The sequence below is a fragment of the Scardinius erythrophthalmus genome (genome assembly GCF_964197995.2).
Source record: "Scardinius erythrophthalmus genome assembly, chromosome: 20".
In the NCBI taxonomy this organism is placed as follows: domain Eukaryota; kingdom Metazoa; phylum Chordata; class Actinopteri; order Cypriniformes; family Leuciscidae; genus Scardinius; species Scardinius erythrophthalmus.
Genome location: NC_138240.1, coordinates 27,960,001 through 27,979,885, shown reverse-complemented (window position 1 = coordinate 27,979,885; position 19,885 = coordinate 27,960,001). Strand labels below are relative to the sequence as shown.

The window sequence follows — 19,885 nt, the reverse complement described above, 5'->3', positions numbered from 1 at the left end:
ATCTTCTCCAGCAAGCCCACTGGGGGTTCTAATACTGCCAAGCGATGCCATAACATAGATGCCACTAAGTTATTGATTACAAGAATTCTCCCTCTAAATGACATTTTTCTCAAAAGCCATTTCCACCTCCCCAATCTTCCTTGAACTCTTTCTAAAACATTTTCCCAATTCTTTTGCATTGTGGTCTCATCACCCAAAAATACTCCCAAATACTTAAAACCTTTATTTGCCCATACCATTCCACCAGGCAAAATCGGGTTTTCAGTCTTCCAATCACCCATTAAAAATGCTGAACTCTTTGACCAGTTAACTTTTGAAGAGGAAATTTTACCAAAATTTTCAACAATTTCTGTTAGTCTGTTAATGTCTTGTTGATCATTCACTAAAACAATTACATCATCAGCATATGCTGACATTTTTACAGTTAAAGCACTATCATAATTGAAACCACAAATACTCTCCCTTATTTGACTTAACATAGGTTCCAAAGCAATTGAATACAACATGCCAGACATTGAACATCCTTATCTGATTCCTCTTCCTACCCTAAACGGAGCACTCAAGCCACCATTGATCTTCAATATGCTTTCAATGTCCTCATAAAGGACCTTTATCATATCTATAAAACCAGGAGGAAAACCAAAAGCTTTAAAAGTATCCCATAAATAAAAATGTTCCACCCGGTCAAAAGCTTTTCCTGGTCCAGTGAAATCAGACCGCACTTTAGGCCAAAAAGCCTAGAAACCTCTAAAACATCTCTAATTAGTGAGATGTTATCCACAATCGATCTTTCAGGTATACAATATGACTGATCTGTGTGTACTATCATTCCCATCACTTCTTTTAGCCGGTTAGCCAAGGTCTTAGATAGGATTTTATAATCAGCGCACAACAATGCCACCGGTCTCCAATTTTTAATTTCCTTTAAGTCACCTTTTTTTGGGAGCATGGTTAAAACTGCCCTTTTACAGCTCTGTGGCAACTTGCCTCCATTTAAGCTTTCATTCAAAACTTCAAGCAAATCTTCTCCCAAAAACTCCCAGTAGGCCTTAAAAAAATCAACAGGCAAACCATCAATTCCTGGTGCCTTGCCATTTTTTAAGCTTTGTAAGGAAACATATAACTCCTCCCTTGACAGGGGTTTCACTAATTCTTCAAAAGCATTTTTAGGCACCCGAGGAAGGTCTTTATAAAATTGTTGTGCCATTAAATTATCTTCTTTATGCTCACTGGTATAGAGCTCTTCATAGAACTTAGTTGCTCTTCTGCGTATATCAGCAGTTTTCCTAAGTTCTTTTCCATCCTCAGATCTTAAACAGTGCATTAACCGACTTTGGCCATTCTTTCTTTCCAAGCTAAAAAAGAATCTGGATGGGGCATCCATTTCAGATATATTCTGAAACCTTGATCTCACCAGCGCCCCCTGTGCTCTAACTCCAAGCAGATCAGCCAAAATTGTTTTTTTATTTTTCAGTGCCTTAAAGTTCTCTTGATTACCTATGGACCCACATAAATTTTGAAGCTCCAAAACTTCAGATTCTATTTTTTGTATAGATCTAGTAATGTCCTTTGTCACATTGAAAGCATATTGATTTCAAAACTGTTCAATTTGAAGCTTTCCAGCATCCCACCATTGTTGCAGTGAAATAAAATTTTCTTTTTGTAATCTCCATTTTTCCCAAAGATACCAAAGACATTTCTTAAAATTAGAATCCTCAATAAATGCACAATTAAAATGCCAATAAGCACTTGTAATTTTTATAGAATTAATATAGACAGAAGTAATCACCATAGAATGATCTGAAAAACCTACTGGACATATGTGACAACTTTTATAGCATTGAGACTGAAACTTATAACAATAAAATCTGTCCAGCCTTGCCAAAGCAATGTGATTTTCTCTTACATGTGTCCAAGTGTATTGTCTTATATCGTCATGCAAGTTCCTCCAGACATCACAAAGTTCATTTGATTCAATAACTTGCAACAATCGACGTCTTGAAGCACTGTGAGGTTCTAAATGATTTCTATCGATGTCATTGGCGGTACAGTTAAAGTCTCCACCAAGTATCAAATAATGCTCTTCACATTGATGAATTGTATTAGCAAGTGTGTTTAAAAAAATCATTCTCTCAGATGCATTGACTGGAACATAAACATTAATCAATTCCAAAATAACCTTATCATATTTTGCTGTAACTTTTAATAACTTTCCTTTCACTATCTCTTCTACATTATAGGAATCTGGCAAGAATTTTTTGGAAAATAAAATTCCAACTCCTGCACTAAAAACACTGTTATGACTTAAAAAGATCTGACCATCCCATTCTTTTTGCCATTCTACAGCATTTTCTTGTGTGCTATGAGTTTCCTGTACAAATGCGATATCTATACCTTTAATTTTCAAAACATCATATAGTTGTGCTCTCTTAACAGCGTCTCTCGCTCCATTTAAATTAATGGATGAAATTTTAAAATTACTCATTAGGAGAGAGCAAAACAAAAGGCACAACACATACACATTTGTATTACTCCACCATTTGATCACTTTCATTTTGCATTATTTGAGAACTCAATCTTTGCACAATTTTCTTCAGCCGATACACATCTGGATTTGACAGACAATTTTCCCCTCTTCGCCTCATCGCCACTCTGGCTGACTCAATAAACATCGTCTGATCAGAAAAATGGTCAATGACTTCAACATTTCGCTTCCCCTTAGTGGATTGTAGAAAATGTCTTATTCGCTCCAAACTGTAACCACTAAAGTCTTCCAGATTTGTATTAATGAGAGAATCAACAGTTTCTCTTTCACTGTCTGATTCTGAAACCTCATCTGCACTACAGGGCTCCCCACTAGCACTAACTCCATCATCATTTACAACACCGTCCTGCATTTTTTTCTTAGACTTAGGCACAACTTCCCATTGATTTGTTTTTCTCTTAACTGTTGGAACTTTGAAAATTGTCTCATCATCTCGAAAAAGATCAGCTTGTAGCTCAATCAGATTTACTTCATCACTTCCCTGCGTTTCCTTTATATTATCCTCTACATTTCCATTCACCTCTATCTCTTCCACATTTTTTCCTTTTTCACCAACTACAAGCACCTGCTCTATTTCATTGCTCTCCTGATTCTCTTCCTCCGAATCTCCTCCCACAGTGCTATTTTTCTGCGTTTCTTTCTCGGTACATGAACGCATTAAGTGGCCTTCCTTACCACATCCAAAGCACTTCAAACCTTCAGTTGTCGCAAAAATAACGTAGTCAAAACCGTCAATCCTAAACTTCAGAACAATATTCAAATCCTCTATATCGCTCTTCAGCACCATATATACTTGTCTCCTAAAAGAAACAACATGTTTCAATAATGGAGACTTGCAACCTAAAGGAATCTTCCTTATGGTTGAGACAATCTGACCATGTCTTGAAAGTTCCCTCTCTAAAGTTTCGTCCTTAATGAAAGGGGGCACATTCGAAAGCATAACTTTCTTCGCTGGATTAACCAGAGGAAAAACTTTCACAAAGCTATCATTCAGCGTTATTCCTTTCTCAACAACCTCATTCACTTTTTCTTATTTTTTTTTTATATTATTTTTTTATTGATGTTGCAAAACAAAAATACACATTTGGTCATATAATACATATTTCTTATACTGTCTTACATCCCCTTCTTTTTTCCAGAACAAAATTAACACCCCACCCCCCACCCACAAAAAAAAAAAAAAAAAGATAAACTGGTAGCAAAAGCAAACTAGGGAAATGCCACTGCTATTATGATTCACACAAAGTCTGATCTTATTGGCCGAATAAATTCCAAGAATCCTTTCCACAACCTCTCAAATTTTTCCATTTCCAATCTACAAGTGGAAGTCAGTTTCTCCATAATGTATATATCATGCATCACCTCAACCCAATTTTCTTTTCTTGGCGCTTCCACCTTTAGCCACTTCCTAGTAATTCCCTTTTTTCCTGCTAATATCATAATTTTAAACATTTTACAATTCAGATTCTTTATACCTTGCATCCATTAAGTTTTCCCAAATAAAATGTGTCAAAAGTTAAAGGGAGATTAATCCTTAAAATCTTGTCCATACATTGTTTAAGTTCCATCCAGTATTTCACCATCGAAGGACAACTCCAAAAAATATGAACATGATTTGCACTTTTTTCTCCACATCCCCGCCAACAGCTTGTATCCCGATATTTTGTCTGAGCTGGAGTTCTAAAATATCTCACAAAGTTTTTCCAACCATGCTCCCTCCAAGTTAAAGATGATGTCACTCTCCATATTTGTTGAGTGAGATCTTCCCAATCTTCATCCGTCAATTTTATGTTTGCTTCAATTTCCCATTTTTGTTTTATGTAGTGTGTATCGTTTCCTTTTAAAATTTATATCCCTGAATATATCTTTGAAATTAATTTCCTGTTAAGTTTAGATTTGTATGCTGAAATAAAGAGTTTTATAATGCTTAACTCAACGTCAAAATTGTCTTTTTTTATATCATGCTCTAAATAGTGCCTCACTTGCAAAAATCTATAGAAATCTTGATTTGCCAGACTAAACTGTTCTTTGATTTCTTCAAAACGTTTACACTTCTTATTATCTAATAGTTCCCAAAACATATGTGGGCCTTGTTCCCAATTTTTAAATCTATTATCTCTTCTATTAGGGGAAAATTCTGTATCGTATCCTATCCACCTTAGCAGCTTATTGCTGTGTGTCAAGTTATTTTTTGTAACAATTTCAAACCACACTTTAAGTGAAATGTCAAGAAATGGGTTAGGTACATTTTTCGATTGGTGCCTGAGTTTGTTATCCCCGATAAATGCCTGTATTGGAACTTCCGTTACCATTTTCATTTCAATTTCTTTCCACCTAGCAGAGTAGGAGGGATTACATAAGTTCAGCAAAGGCTTTATTTGCGCTGCTTGATAATAACTTTTTAAACACGGGAGAGCTAGCCCCCCCTTCGCCTTAGACAGTTGTAGTGTTTTATATCATATTCTAGGTTGTTTTCCTTGCCAGATATATCTTGAGATAATTTTGTCCCATTCTATAACTTCCTTGTCCAGTACCTCCACTGGAATATTCTGAAATAGGTATAACACCCTAGGGAGAACATTGATTTTGACCACCTCGACTCTAGATGTAAGAGTCATAAAGGGGATTAAATTCCACCTTGCAATATCTTCTTTTATTTTGGATATTAATGGGTCATAGTTTACTGATTTCAATTGGCTAATATCTTTTGTTAAATTAACTCCTAGATATTTCATTGATTTTAAATTCCACTTAATTTCATAATTTTCTTTAACCGCTTCAGAGGGGCTATAATTGAAAGTGAGGACTTGTGTTTTCTGTACATTTATTTTGTAGCCAGACATTTGTCCAAACTTTGCAAATTCTGACATAAGCGCTGGCAAGGATGTATCAGGACTAGACAAAAATATTAAGACATCATCTGCGAAAAGTGCAAGCTTCTGACATGTCCCCTTTATCTCTATGCCTTGTATTTGTGCTTTTTGTTTTATGGATTGGCTAAGTGGTTCCAAAAAAATTGCGAAGAGAAGGGGGCTAGCCGAACAACCCTGCCTACATCCGCGCCTTAATGAAATAGAATTGGATAAACTCCCATTTATCTTAATCCTAGCTGTTTGGTCAGTATACAAGGCTTGTATTGTCCTAATTATTATATCATGGAAGTTAAATTTTTTTAACACACTATAGAGGAAATCCCACCTGACAGAATCAAACGCTTTCTCCGCGTCCATTCCCATAACCACTGCTTCAGTATGATTTTCTTTAATATGCTGCATCACATGTAAAGCCCTTCTTATGTTATCTTGCGTTTGTCTTTCTTTAATAAACCCCGTCTGGTCCAATTGAATAATACCCGGTAAGATTTTTTCAATACGTCTAGCCAATATTGCAGTAAAAAGTCTATAGTCCTGATTCAGGACACTAATAGGTCTATAGCTGGAACAATCCAATTCATCCTTGCCTTCTTTAGGGATTACAGAAATTATGGCTTCCCGCCACGAGTATGGTATTTCCCCCTTCTTTAACACCCAGTTAAACGTTTTTTCTAACATTGGGATTAATGATTTCCTAAACAACTTGTACCATTCTGAGGAGTATCCGTCTGTTCCCGGAGACTTATTCATTTTGAGTTTAGAAATCGCAGAGTTTATTTCCTGAGCTGTTATCTATGATATTAGGCCTGAATTTTGTTCATCTGTTACCTTAGGCAATGAAAGTGTCTCTAAAAAGGCTTCTATGTCTGTTTTATTATCAATGAATGGTTGGTCGTAAAGTTGTGTATAATATAATTCAAAACATTTTTGTATATCTTCTGTCTTGTGCCTTATTATTTTATTGTGAGAATCCCTTATCTTATATATATTACTTCTGGCCTGCTGTTTTCTTAATTTATATGCCAATAATTTTGATGATTTACTACCTGATTCATAATACCGTTGTTTTGTGAACAGTAACTTTTTTTGTATAGCTGCTGAATAAATATCATTTATTTCTGCTTTTTTCTTCCTAATTTCCTGATAAGTTTTATCAATCGGCCTTTCTTTATGTTCCTGTTCTAATTTCTGTAGGTCCAACTGTAATGCATCAAGTTTCCTTTGCCTAAATTTTTTTAAATAAGCTGACTTGGCAATTATTTTCCCTCTTAACACCGCCTTACACGCGTCCCATAGTACTGGTGGGGACACTTCCCCATTATCGTTCTCCTCCAAATATTTTTGAATTTCCGATTCTAATTCTTCCTTAATGTTTCCCTTTAATATACTGGCATTAAGTCTCCAGAATGTTGTTCTTTTTTCAGATGTCAAAGCCAAAGTTGCATAAACTGGACAATGATCAGATAAGTCAGCCACCCCTATCTCACAATTCCCCACCATATGTCTATCTTTATTGTACATTAGGATGTAATCTATTCTTGAATATATTTTATGCGGAGATGAGTAAAAAGTGTAGTCCTTGGTTGTAGGATTGAATTCCCTCCATACATCCATGATACCTAATTCCCCCATCATATCTCTAATTTTATTTTGAATCACATTATTTTTTACTCCGAGGTGTCTAGTAGAGGGTCCAGCCTTTGGTTCAAATCCCCTCCTGCGATTAACACCCCCTCCCCCTCAGATGCCATCAAATCAAACAATTGTCTATAAAAAGTCCAATCTGAGCCAGGGGGGGCATATATATTCAGAAGACTAATTAATACTCCCTCTACTCGTCCTTTAACCCAGACATATTTTCCATCTTTATCACTTATCACTGACTGTTTTTGAAATGGGATTTTATTTGATATTAAAACCGCTACCCCTCTCCTGTGACCTGATTTATATGAAGCAACATATACCTGATTATAGCCATTTCTCCTTAGTTTTTCATGTTCTTTTTCTGTCAGATGGGTTTCCTGCAGGAAAACTATCCCCGCCCCATCTTTCCTCATTTTACTTAAAATTTTACTTCTTTTAATTGGGTTGAGAACACCATTCACGTTATAGGAAACCACCTTAATTACATTTTTTGTATAGCCATATTTTAGGTCTAATTGTTCTCTTTACTATCCCCAGTCCACCCCCTATGCTACCATAAAAACACACAACCATGAGCCTAACAGAACCAGCTCTAGAACAGTTTTTTCCCAAATCACAAAATGAAAACAAAAGGACTTCCAATATTAAGGTCTTTCTCTCGACCTCATTTGAGCCTAAATAAGACTCAGAGGGATAGCCTCTAGCCCTAACAGCCAGAGGGCCCTTGCTGCGACCAGAATCAAACAAAAAGTTCATACCATAACGACATCTCGGAGAATACAGTCCCGACAATTGTACCTTATTATGAGGGAGCTCTTCATCCACATCTCACCTTGAAATACTGAAAAGAAAAAGAAAAAAGGAAGTCCTGGAAACTCCTGGATCAGTCATTTGCCTCCGGCGTCCTCCTAAAAGCCTGCAGTCTCTGCTTATACCCAGGTCTAGCACCCGTCTGTCGTCCGTCGTTCTCAGATCGGTCACGGCGCCACGTCAGGCGCTTTATCTTCTCCATCACGTCCTCCGTGGGCTCCACTACCTTCACTTGATAGCCCCTGTCAGCCATATCTTTCGTCGCCTCCTCCGCTGAATCATACGTGCGTGTCCCACCATCGTAAAATACCCGGAGGCGTGCTGGAAATGGTGTTTGGAAACGTATCTTCTTATCCCTGAGCACTTTCTTTGCCTCTGCGTATTTTTTCCGCTGATTCAAAATCTCGGGTGCATAGTCGTGATCTATAATTATCTTCTTGCCTTCATACTCAAATCCCCTTTTCTGCCACGCCGTTTTCACGATTACTTCTTTGCATCTGTAACTGAGAAACTTCACCACTACTGATCTCGGTGGGGCGTCTTTTGGGGGTGACGTAACCGTCGACTGGTGAGCTCGTTCAATGGTGAGTTCCAGGGACGGCGGTAATTCGAGTTTCTCTCTCAGGAGGGACTCGATGAAAGCGGCCATCGACTGGGCCCCATCTTCTGCTCCTTCTTTTAAGCCGTGAATCCTGATGTTGTCTCTTCTTAAACGGCCCTCTTGATCCGTCAATTTAGCTGCAACTTGATTTTGTAACTCCAAAAGTTCCAAAGTGGCGTCCTCGATATTTTGAATCCGGTCTTCCGCCGTTCAGCCTCATCCATCCTGTTATCTATTTTTTGAATGTCCTCCCGAATTATTTTGAGGCTTTCCCCGTTCTCACTGCGAAAATCTCTTAGCTCTTGCAGCACAATGTCCAGAGTTGCCATCTTTTCAGATGAATTCTGCTGTAATAGCTCGTCTGCTTTGCTCGTGGCTTTGCTAGCTTCGTCTACGGCTGACGTTGTCTTCGTTGTTAATTCTGACTGACTTTCGACGTCTCCCATATTTCCAGTGTTGTTTCCAGTTTTCCTTGCTTTCCCACTTGTCATGGTCCCACCCCTTTCTATAATATCCTAATTTTGATGTTTTCAATCTGAGAAAAGGGGTATTTTAAAACTTTATTCGGGGAGCTGTTACTCTATGCTGCCGCCATTACCGACGCCGAACCGGAAGTCTCATTCACTTTTTCAATCTAATCCAAAAACAGGACAACAGCGCCGTTCATCCTAGATGCAGACCGTATACTGTTATATCCAACAATTTTTCCGATCGCTATACTAACCTCCTCCACTGAGCTCTCAATGCCAACCGGCACTTTAATTCCATGCCGCCGGGTGAGCTGGGCAAAAACCGCTCCTCCCGAACTCTCCATGGCCGCCAGTTTTAAAAACTGGCTAACCCTCCCCTATCCCACTCACCCCCTACAAACACACACGATACCAATTCAGTAAGATATAACAGAAGAGAAAGAACATAACAGACCGTAAAAGTTGAGAAGAAACTTCAGCCACGCTCCGAATCACCCTCCACTCACTCGCTCAACAGACGCTCACGCATGCGCAAACACAGAGAGAGAGAGAGAGAGAGAGAGAGAGAGAGAGAGAGAGAGAGAGAGAGAGAGAGAGAGAGAGAGAGAGAGAGAGAGAGAGAGAGAGAGAGAGAGAGAGAGAGAGAGAGAGAGAGAGAAATGGAGCATGGAGATAAGAATTGTGTGTAATGCAGCCATACCATCCCCTCCATGCCATGTGGCAGCAGTAAGACGATGCCATTCTGGCGGACCCATTTAGCTTGGCCAGGGCAAATGAACTGGTCTATTATACACTGAGCTGTGTTATGGAAGTCTCCAAATTGGGCCTCCCACAGAACCAGAGCATTGGGACTGGCCATGGCAAAGCCCAACTCAAAGCCTAAGGAATGAAGGAAAGAAAGAAAACACAAGTTTCTAAGAGCGTCCTCAAACTTCCATTAACTGCAGAGATAATTTAACATGCACTCGGAGCGTCTAAATACCTAGAACTCCATACTCAGACAGAGAGCTGTTGCAGACAGTGTACGGGGCTTGGTTAGGGGACAAGTGGTTCATCGGGATGCAAGTCCTCTTGTCCACATTTTGATCATGAAGAACATGATGACGGTGACTGCAAATGCAACAACAGGTCAGTAACATTCTTACACTGAGCTGAAATCCCAAATAATACATGGACATACATACACTTGAAATAGTGGCTAAAATAAAAAAGTCTATCAAACAGAAAAATGTGCCGTTGCTACACAACTATATTTAATAATTATATTATTATGGTAATTCTAAAAATGTTTATTAATTGAATGATTTTGAATACTGAATGATTGTGAATGTTGTTTATACCTGAAGGTTCCTCTCTCCACATCTTGGCCACTGAGACGCACATGGATACCCTCTTTGAGCAGAGAGCCAAAGGCCATGTACTCTCCCAGAGCCCAGTCCACCATCCTGTTCTTGATCATTTCTCCACGGCCCTTTAGAATACGACTCAGACCTTTACACAAAGGGAAGACGAGCATTATTGTAACAGAACATGAAATGTGTGCATATTTATGTACTATTTTGTATGTCTAGCGTACCTCCATTAGGCATGTGACGGTATCAAATAAGTTGTCATACTATAACAGGTCTAATAACTTTTTTCTTATAACAAAAATAACTGAACATTTAATTACACTAAAACTATACACAAGAAATGCAGAGTAAACAATTGTTTCAAACTGATTAAAGTGCAAAAAGAATAATAAAGAATAGGTAACACTTTACAGTAAGGTCTCAGTTAACGTAAGTTAATGCATTAACTAACATTAACAATGAGCATAAGCTATTATTCTTTGATAACGTTGGTTAAAAAAAATACAACTGATCATTGTTAGCTCAACACATTATTAAACATTTACTGAGATTAATCAATGCTTTAGAAGTATTTTATGTAAGGGATAATGTACATCGAGCCGGCTGTTATCTCAGAATAAACCCCCAACAAGGTGATGAGGACCCCGATGTGAAGCGGAGGGATCTTGCATCAGCCTGAAAGGGGTTTATTCTGAGATAACAACCGGCTGGATGTACATTATCCAACTTATTACACGGCTACGGCTACTATTTATAAGTAAATAATTAGACACAAAATATTGATGTGTTGAAATATTTTATTAGGTCTTTAAACGCAAAGCTTCCACGAAGAGAGCAGTTGCTAGCGCGGCAAGTTCAAACTAGACAGACATTTATGAGATACGGTATACCACTTATTACACAGCATTTCGCCACATAAATAATTATGGAGATAAGAGATATTGATTTCAGATTAAACTGTTTTAAAATCGTACCTGTTTGTATCTTATAATTCAACAGTGTACAAAACAATAGTCACAAAATGGCTGCAGCTGCGCTTGTATGAAACAAGAGAGAGCGAGGCATAATTAAATAACTTATAACTTTTTATTTTATTGTTAGTTAATGTTAACTAATACATTAACTAATGTTAACTAATGGAGCCTTAAAGTAAAGTGTTACTTTTTTTAATCAATATCTAGGGCATGTTGTAGTCCAGATTAAAAAGTAAAAATTTTAATTTGGAAAATAAATGGCCTATTAAGTCTAAGTGTTTAAGTTTTTGGCATGGTGATGGACACCACTGCAAATACAAAAATCTAAATGACTGAAATAGAAAGGCTCTGTCCCATCAACCACAAAGCGAGCACCCTTCTGAGACCTAAAATGATAAAATGGGACACCCATGGACTTAACGGACACACCCACGTGGCAGCCATAGTAAGTCCACAAGACCGAAAGTGTGTATGAAGTGTGCCATTTGGGTCAGGGCCAAAGTAGCAGGACTGCTTTGTTTACGGGGTTACAGAGGTAATGGCTGCACTTCTGCTGTTCCTTAACCCTCTGGGCTTCTTCGCCCGAAAACGGGCGAAAACTTGAGCGTTTCGAATTGTTTAATTTTTTGCTTCATCGGATGGGGGTGAAACTTGGTGACTTTTGTTTTATTACCTATATGAACACACAAAAAAAAATCAAGGAGATGATTCTGATATGTTAAAGGGTCGTAAAAAAAAAGTCACACTTAGCTTCCTCCCGCCCGAAAACGGGCGACATAGGAAATGAATGGGAAATACGAAAAAATAGGAAAACTCAGAGAAACTTTTGGTGGTACAAGCTACAGATCAGCCACTGTGCTGAAAAAAAGTGTACAGCAATGAAGGGGTGACACTCTAAAGCATCAAGAGTGCAAATAAGACACCCTCCCCCCCCCACACACACACCCACACACACACCCACACACAAACACACACCCACACACACACACCCACACACACACACACCCACACCCACACCCACACACACCCACACACACACACACACACACACACACACACACACACACACACACACACACACACACACACACACACACACACACACACACACACACACACACACACACACACACTGAGAGAAATGAACTGGTAAGACTGAAACAGCAAATTTTGCCCCAAACTATATAAAAATGATATAATCATAATAACTCCAAAACTATAGCAAGGAGAGTCAAAAGGTAGGTATCGTTTGAAAGAACTCTTTTTAAAATTTTTGAAAATATAAATTACATTACATTTGGACATTGTCCTGCCAAGAAACAGCGGATAAAAGACAATATATACATATAATTTTTATTATGATTTTGCATATCTTTCTTATTTGTCATGGAATAACTCGGGAAGGAAATAAGGTAGGAGGAAAATTCTTTTTTAGTGAAGTCCCCCTACATGTTAGCTGCATCTGGATAAAAAAATAATAATTTTTGGACAAAGGAATCAAAAGTTACAGCATTTGGAAAAGAGACAGCCTTTTTGTACAGTCTTTGACACCCCCTCATGGGCAATTTTTTCTCCATGAAGAATATCTTGTCATAAAAGCAATAGATTATGTTAATTTTGGGCTCATTTTAATTGTAATAATATGCTGTAAAAAATGAAGTGCCATTTTCAATTATCTGTGAATGTTTCATGAGCTGTATGATGTTTTTGACACATTGCAGTACATTATTTTATAGATTATGAAAAAAAAGAAATTCTATTTATCAGCAAATAACTCAGCAATACTAAAGAGTTTTTCAAAGTGGATACATTCACTGTAAAGTTCAGACTCTAAGCTTTCAAATGACATCAACTTTGTGTTAATCAAGGCAAGATTTTTTAAAAATATGGTAAAGAATATTTTCGCAGCTAGGTGGCGCCTGCTGGCGGTACACTCGGTTTTAGAGGGATTACTCAGCACTCGTAAGGAGTTAATAAATGTAATTAGATGCATTAAAAAGCTGAGATCCTAAGCTTTAAAATGATATATAATTTGTGTTGTTCCATTCAGTGGTTGCTTAGTAATAAAAATGTTTCTTTCCGAATGGGAATAAATCAAATAAATAAATAAAAAAAGCTATAGGTTTATAGGACATGACACAAATTAATACATTTTGAAGCCACTAGATGGCGCTCTTCTCACTTGAAAATTTTTTTTTTTAGGCCTGCACTCTATTTTGATGTGAAATGTTGCATTTATAAAAAAAATAATAATAATAAAAAAAATATATATATATATTAATTCTAATGGAAAAAATAGCTCATAAAAATTATATAATTAATGCAAAATATCATAAAAAATTCTAAAAATTCTAAATAATAATCAGAAAACATTATAGAACAAAAATATATTTGATTGGTTATCCTGGGAAAAAGTAAAGTAAAATTTTAAGGCTTCGCCCGTTTTCGGGCGGGAGGAAGCTAAGTGTGACTATTTTACAAAGAAGCCCAGAGGGTTAAGCGCCATCTGCTGTCAGAGAGTGAAAGGGCATTTTCATTCAGTGTGTCTCCTCCACTTGTTCCACCATGCTGCTCATGCATGTTGAGCTTGTTTACATCAGTGCACAAGCCTATTTTTTGACACAGCATACAAGCAGTATTGTACATTTTAACCGGTTGATGGAAAAGTATTCTTAAGATCCATTCTAAAAATCTGAATAATTCTTCATAAATAATTCTTCATGGTATTTTAAAGTGCCCACGATAACAATACCTCATGTTCATTATTGAGATATGTCATATTTCCATATGTCTAACCTCCATGAATTGTAAAATCCTCTACGGGTACTGATGACGCCACTTGTCCAATGTTGGTCAGATCCTCCTCTGGCAGACCGGTGGACGGGTAGCTCATACTCTTGGGCTGGCCATCCAGAGTAAAAAAACCTGCACACCAAACACAATGAATATACTCTTATATCCACATGAAGCAGCAACAAAATGCTGGCAAGTCTAGTACATATTGCAACTCATTCTGAACCACCCACTTCCAGATGGTGACAGGAAGATGCAACCAAAGATAAATGTATAAAGATATTATTTCCCTTTTTTTAAGGTTTAATACATCACTTAAGGTCGGGATAAAATGGAAATTCAAACTTCTTTTGTAAATTCATGTTATAAATCTTATTGTGAAGGAATCATCTGTGTATGTTTTATTTACGTAAATATTTTTACCTTGATTTCATAATTCAAGGATGCGATTCTTTTTAATTCTTTTTAATAGAAAAATATATGTTCATACACACCTGGCCAGGGGGAGTCCAGCCAGTGCTTGATGTGGAGGATCTTCTCATCCTTTGAGCGAGCATGAGCTTCCTCACAAATTTTGTCATACTTGGCAATCTCTTCCTATGGACAGAGATGAGAAAAACTTCATATAGACCGCTGAAGATACTGGGCAGCTACTTAGATCTGGGCAGGACTGACTGACCTCATACTCTTGTCGTGAGACAGCACCTTCGGCGATGAGCTTCTCAGCATATTTCTGAAGAACTCCTTTCTGCTTCTTGATCTGTTTGTACATCAGTGGCTGGGTGAACATCGGCTCATCCATTTCGTTGTGGCCCATACGGCGATAACATACCTAATGGAAAGAAGTCATTTACCTTACTGACGTCACAAACTCCCAAAACATGACAATAAATGATAAAAGTGTATATAAAAGACACTCTCTCACCAGATCCACCACTACATCTTTGTGGAAGGTGGCTCTCCACTCTGCGGCCACATTGCACACGTACATCACAGCTTCAGGATCGTCTGCGTTGACGTGGAATATGGGGGCATTGACCACACGGGCAACATCAGTGGGATACGGCGAGGAACGCGCCATTCGAGGATCTGTGGTGAAACCAATCTGAGAAAGAGAAGCAGAGGTGTGTTAAGAGGATATTTGGTGGGGGATGTTACATCACGCGTGGAATTGTTTGTGCACAAATACCTGGTTGTTGACAACCACATGCACAGTGCCATGTGTGGTGTAGGAGGGCAGATCGCTCAGATGGAAAGTTTCATAGACAATGCCCTGACCTGCGAATGCAGCGTCACCATGGATGTGAATGGACATTACCTAAAACAAAAACACAGCAGATGGTTCGATCTGAGCTCATCATAACTGATCCATTTACAATACATCCTAAAAGTACTAAGGATGTTCAGATATTAAAATTCTCATCGATACAGAATTAGCCCAATTTATTGGTTATGTTATGACCAATAAATGGACAGTTGTCTAAACTATTTTGTTTAAATAAATTAAAAATAAAATACTAAAATCAATCGTTTAAGATCTACAAATGAATTTGGGCATTAACGTACAGTATGAACAATGGATATTAATGTTTGCTTAAATTTAAAGTGTTATTAAATTATCAAGTCAAGTCAAGCATTATTGTCATTCTTCCGTATACATGTATACAGCTGAAAGAAATTTCGTTTCGTACAGACCGAGGTGCATAACCAATACAAGAATAAACAACAACAGATCACAACATCCTACAATAGACAGTGCAACACAGCCCTCAACCATTCACATGATACGCACAATACAATACATAGCAACAGTAAACAATACACAGTAAACAGTAAAATAGTGCAAAAAAAAGTGCAATAGCCAGTAAATAGTGGAATGTAACCAGAGCAGAAGCCAATAAAGTGTCGGTGCACAATTGTTGTACTATTTACTAGGGGTGCGCCGATCCGATATTCGGTATCGGTATTAGTCCGATACTGGCCAAAATCACTGGATCGGATATTGCATGAATCGCGGGAGTATAACCCGATCCGATACGATCACGTCCCTTAGTCCTAAATTGTCATACAAATGCTTAACAACACCTGAGAGACATGCCGTAAAGAGAGATGAGCAACACGCGTCATGCAGGGTTGCCAGATTTTCACATACAAATCCCGCCCAATTGCTTCTTAAAAATAGCCAATCGCGTTTCGGGGTGGGAGAGACCGCGACTTCATCTGGCTGGAGTTTCACGTTACTTTCTCCCGGATGCCTGTTAGATCACAACACTGGAGTAGAGAGCACTACTGTTCAGAAATTAAAACTGTTAAAAGGCTCAAACTAATTGCATAATATAACACTACGCATCAATATCTCTTCCTTTTGTGCTTTGAACTTTTCAATGCGAAGTGCTGTCGCTGTGCACTGTGACTCCATGTCGCTTCAAGCGCATCATTCTGCGCACGAAATGCGCATAAGCGTTTCGTGCCGCTTGGAGCCTTTCATATTACAAAACTTTTGAGCAACGAAAGTTTATTGATAGCTTTAGTTTTTCTGTCCTATCTATCATATGTTGCTGCTTCATTAAAAAGCTGCGCTTAAAATTTTAAAAGAAATGTTTTTTAATTATATAGTAGCCTATATATTTTGTCCGTTTTTTGTTTTACAAAAGTTAGGAAAGTTAGGAAAATAATGTTTAAGTCAAGCTTAAAAGCCTTTCTCAAAAGAATAATCACAGTCTCTTCCCCACAGTCAAGCATACAGATACAGTTTATTAGGTAATTCAGCACTTTTTTGAATTATTATTATTTTATTATCGGATTGGTACTCGGTATCGGCCAGTACTGAATCCCAGGTATCGGAATCGTTATCGGAGGCAAAAAAGGCGGATCGTGCCACCCCTACTATTTACTATGTGCTACTGTGCCTTGCCACATGCGTCTGGGGTTCTTGGCGTCACAGAAGTGGTTGTGTATCTTCCTAAACAACCTGCTTTACTAATTGAACTGTAAAAAATATGTATGAACACAAATTTCTACACAAGGACGTTGGGTCAATGGTATTGGGTCGTTTCTGAAAAAACGATATCGGTGCATCACTATCTGTCAGTAAAGTCCGAAGCAAGACGCAAGCTCGGAGCAACGTGTTATGGCTGTCTGACGGGAGATAACGTATAAATAAACAGGAATTTTCCAACTTTTGAACAATTCATAACTGTTTTGTACACATTGTCATATTAGCCACCCAACTCCCCCCGCACATGCCGGTTGAACATCAAATCAGCATATTAGAATGTTTTCTGAAGGATTGAGTAATGGATGTTGAAAATTCAAAAACAAAACGTTTTAAAAAGTTATTTTAATTTGTAATAATATTTTACAATATTACCGTTTTACTGTATTTTTTAATTAAATAAATGCAGCTTTGGGGAGCATAAAGAAAATAATCTTACCTACCCCAAACTTTTAAATGGTAAAGTATATGACCGCACTGTCACAGCACTAGATTGATGCAGTTTACATCTCACCCGATTGCCATCTGTGTCTCCACAGTAGAACTGATCTGCCTTAGTCTTGCCCTGCACCACAGGGTTCACCGCTTCTAGATGGGAAGGGTTGGCCACCAATGACAAGGTAATATTCCTGTCAGTCACACGATTTATCCTCCTGTGGTACATGCCCAAGTGGTACTTGACATCTCCTGAACCCTGTTACAGGTATCAACACAATCATCAGAACAAACATACTATAAGTTCATGAGATTCCAACAAAGTGTATATAGACAAAATGTCACTGACCTCATCAGCAGCTTCCAATTTAGAGTCAAACTGACAGAAAATCTGCTCCAGTTCCTTACGGATTACATTGGCAAGCACATTCAGACGTCCTCTACAGTGACAGACAGAAAGAGAGTTTGTAATTAATTCCATAAATCACCAGAACAGCATGTAGCCACTGTAATATCAGTTGTTTTCCATTTTCCCCCTCTATAAATTAGAATCTCTTCTTCTACCTGTGAGGCATTCCCATGATGACAGCATCTACTCCATTCTTGCTGGATTTATCAATGATGGTTTTGAGCGCAGGGATCAGACTCTCACAGCCCTCCAGCCCAAAGCGCTTCTCAGATGACCATTTCCTCTGCAGAAACTCCTCAAACCTGCAGAAATCAGCATGTGTAATATATTACATAGCTGCAATAAACATCAAATATGGGTTTCAACAACATCTTTTTAAAAGCACCATGAAATCAAAATTGTGCCCTTGTATTCTTTAATCAATATAATTTCCCCTCCCTCTTGCATCATAATTGCAGTAGTAGCTACATAGTAGGTCTGGAAATGTCTGAAATAATATATGATCACCAAAATGATTTTATATGACAAAAAAAAAAAAAACATAGTTCAAACTTATATTTGTTTAATCCATTTTAAATTACATAAAAATTTTTTTTTGTAAAACTAGAATGTATTTTTTAAATGTGGTCGGCATTTGGTGGGCCGCATGAGGCTTGAGAACCACTGGTCCATTAGCAGCTACACAACTACAACTTTGACGCTTAAAAAAAAAAAAAAGATCATAAAGAGATCATAAAACTAATCCATATAAATCGAACGGTTTAATCCAAATTTTCTGAAGAGACACAGTCGCGTTATATGATGAACAGATTTAATTTAGGCTTTTATTCAGATAAAAACTTATCTTTGATTTAAAATTGATCAGTGAACATTAACAGAAGCTCAACCGAACTTGCTTAACGCGCGAGAAGAAACCTCTTGCTCAAACATGCTGCGTAACATACGAGAATGAACATTATTGGTTCTTGCGGAAGTTCAAACGTGCTGCTTAACACATAAGAATGAACCTCATTGGTTCTCACACATCAAGCGAACATGCTTGAGCTTTTGGAAGTCCATCAAAGTCCATCTTATCATGATTTAAAATCTCCGGAGGTAAATAAAGGCCTTCTGAAGTGAAACGATGCGTTTGTGTAAGAAAAATATCCATATTTAAAATATGAATATATAAATATTTATTTAAAATATTTGAAATAACTTAAAACGACTAAAATAACTAGCTTCCGACAGACGGCCGTACGCATCGATTTAAGCCAAAAGAGTAACCCTTGAACTTGACGCACAACGTAATGACAGCAATTGACGTCTCTTGTGGTTCAAACAAACAGGGCTGGGCAACTGCGTTAGTCATTCCGTTGTGCGTCAAGTTCAAGGGTTACTTTTTTGGCGTAAATCGATGCATATGGCCGTCTGCCGGAAGTAGTTCAGACGGATTGTATTCGTCTGAAAGAAGAATGTCATATACACCTAGGATGGCATCAGGGTGAGTAAATCGTGGACTAAGAACCAATGAGCTGGTGATACTGAGCATGTGAACAGTACAAATACTATGACAGCACTGTCTGAACCTAATGGACAACTGATGCTGTGCTGATAGAGGATGGGTGAACAATTAAAACGTACTGGAATATGCATAGTAACTAGTTATATTAAACAACATTTTTATTAAAACATGCAACAACTGTTCAGTCAAAACATGTAAATTAATTTTACTATTGACTATTATGTATGCACCCTCTCTCGGTCTGGCCTTGACGTGGCGAGGGGGCTTGCGCGTTCCAGTGACCCTGGAGAGCGATACCGTCGGGAGCTTGCTCCTGGTAGGGTCACCCTAGGTGGGCCGGTCTCCAGGGTAGGTTCCAGACAAACAAAGACCCCAGCATGTCGGTACGCTGTGAGGTGGCAGCCCGACCAACCGACTATCCTGCGGAGGGCTAACAACCCACCCAGGAGAAACTCTTTTGTTACGAAACCGATCAGAGAA

At 38.1% G+C, this 19,885-nt stretch overlaps 1 protein-coding gene across 5 annotated transcripts in view; it reads right to left on the bottom strand.

Moving 5' to 3' along the window:
• The window catches only part of ogdha (oxoglutarate dehydrogenase a), an 81,474-nt gene that overhangs the window by 6,847 nt on the left and 54,742 nt on the right, over positions 1–19,885 (bottom strand). For all 5 annotated transcript variants that reach the window (XM_081349451.1, XM_081349447.1, XM_081349449.1 and 2 more), the window contains 11 exons: positions 18,057–18,203; positions 17,842–17,932; positions 17,572–17,751; positions 15,252–15,380; positions 14,988–15,167; positions 14,742–14,894; positions 14,557–14,659; positions 14,066–14,194; positions 10,284–10,434; positions 9,926–10,053; positions 9,644–9,822 (listed from right to left, as the gene is read on the bottom strand). In XM_081349451.1, the coding sequence (XP_081205577.1) occupies positions 9,644–9,822; positions 9,926–10,053; positions 10,284–10,434; positions 14,066–14,194; positions 14,557–14,659; positions 14,742–14,894; positions 14,988–15,167; positions 15,252–15,380; positions 17,572–17,751; positions 17,842–17,932; positions 18,057–18,203 (1,570 nt within the window). The remainder of the gene's footprint in view (positions 1–9,643; positions 9,823–9,925; positions 10,054–10,283; positions 10,435–14,065; positions 14,195–14,556; positions 14,660–14,741; positions 14,895–14,987; positions 15,168–15,251; positions 15,381–17,571; positions 17,752–17,841; positions 17,933–18,056; positions 18,204–19,885) is intronic.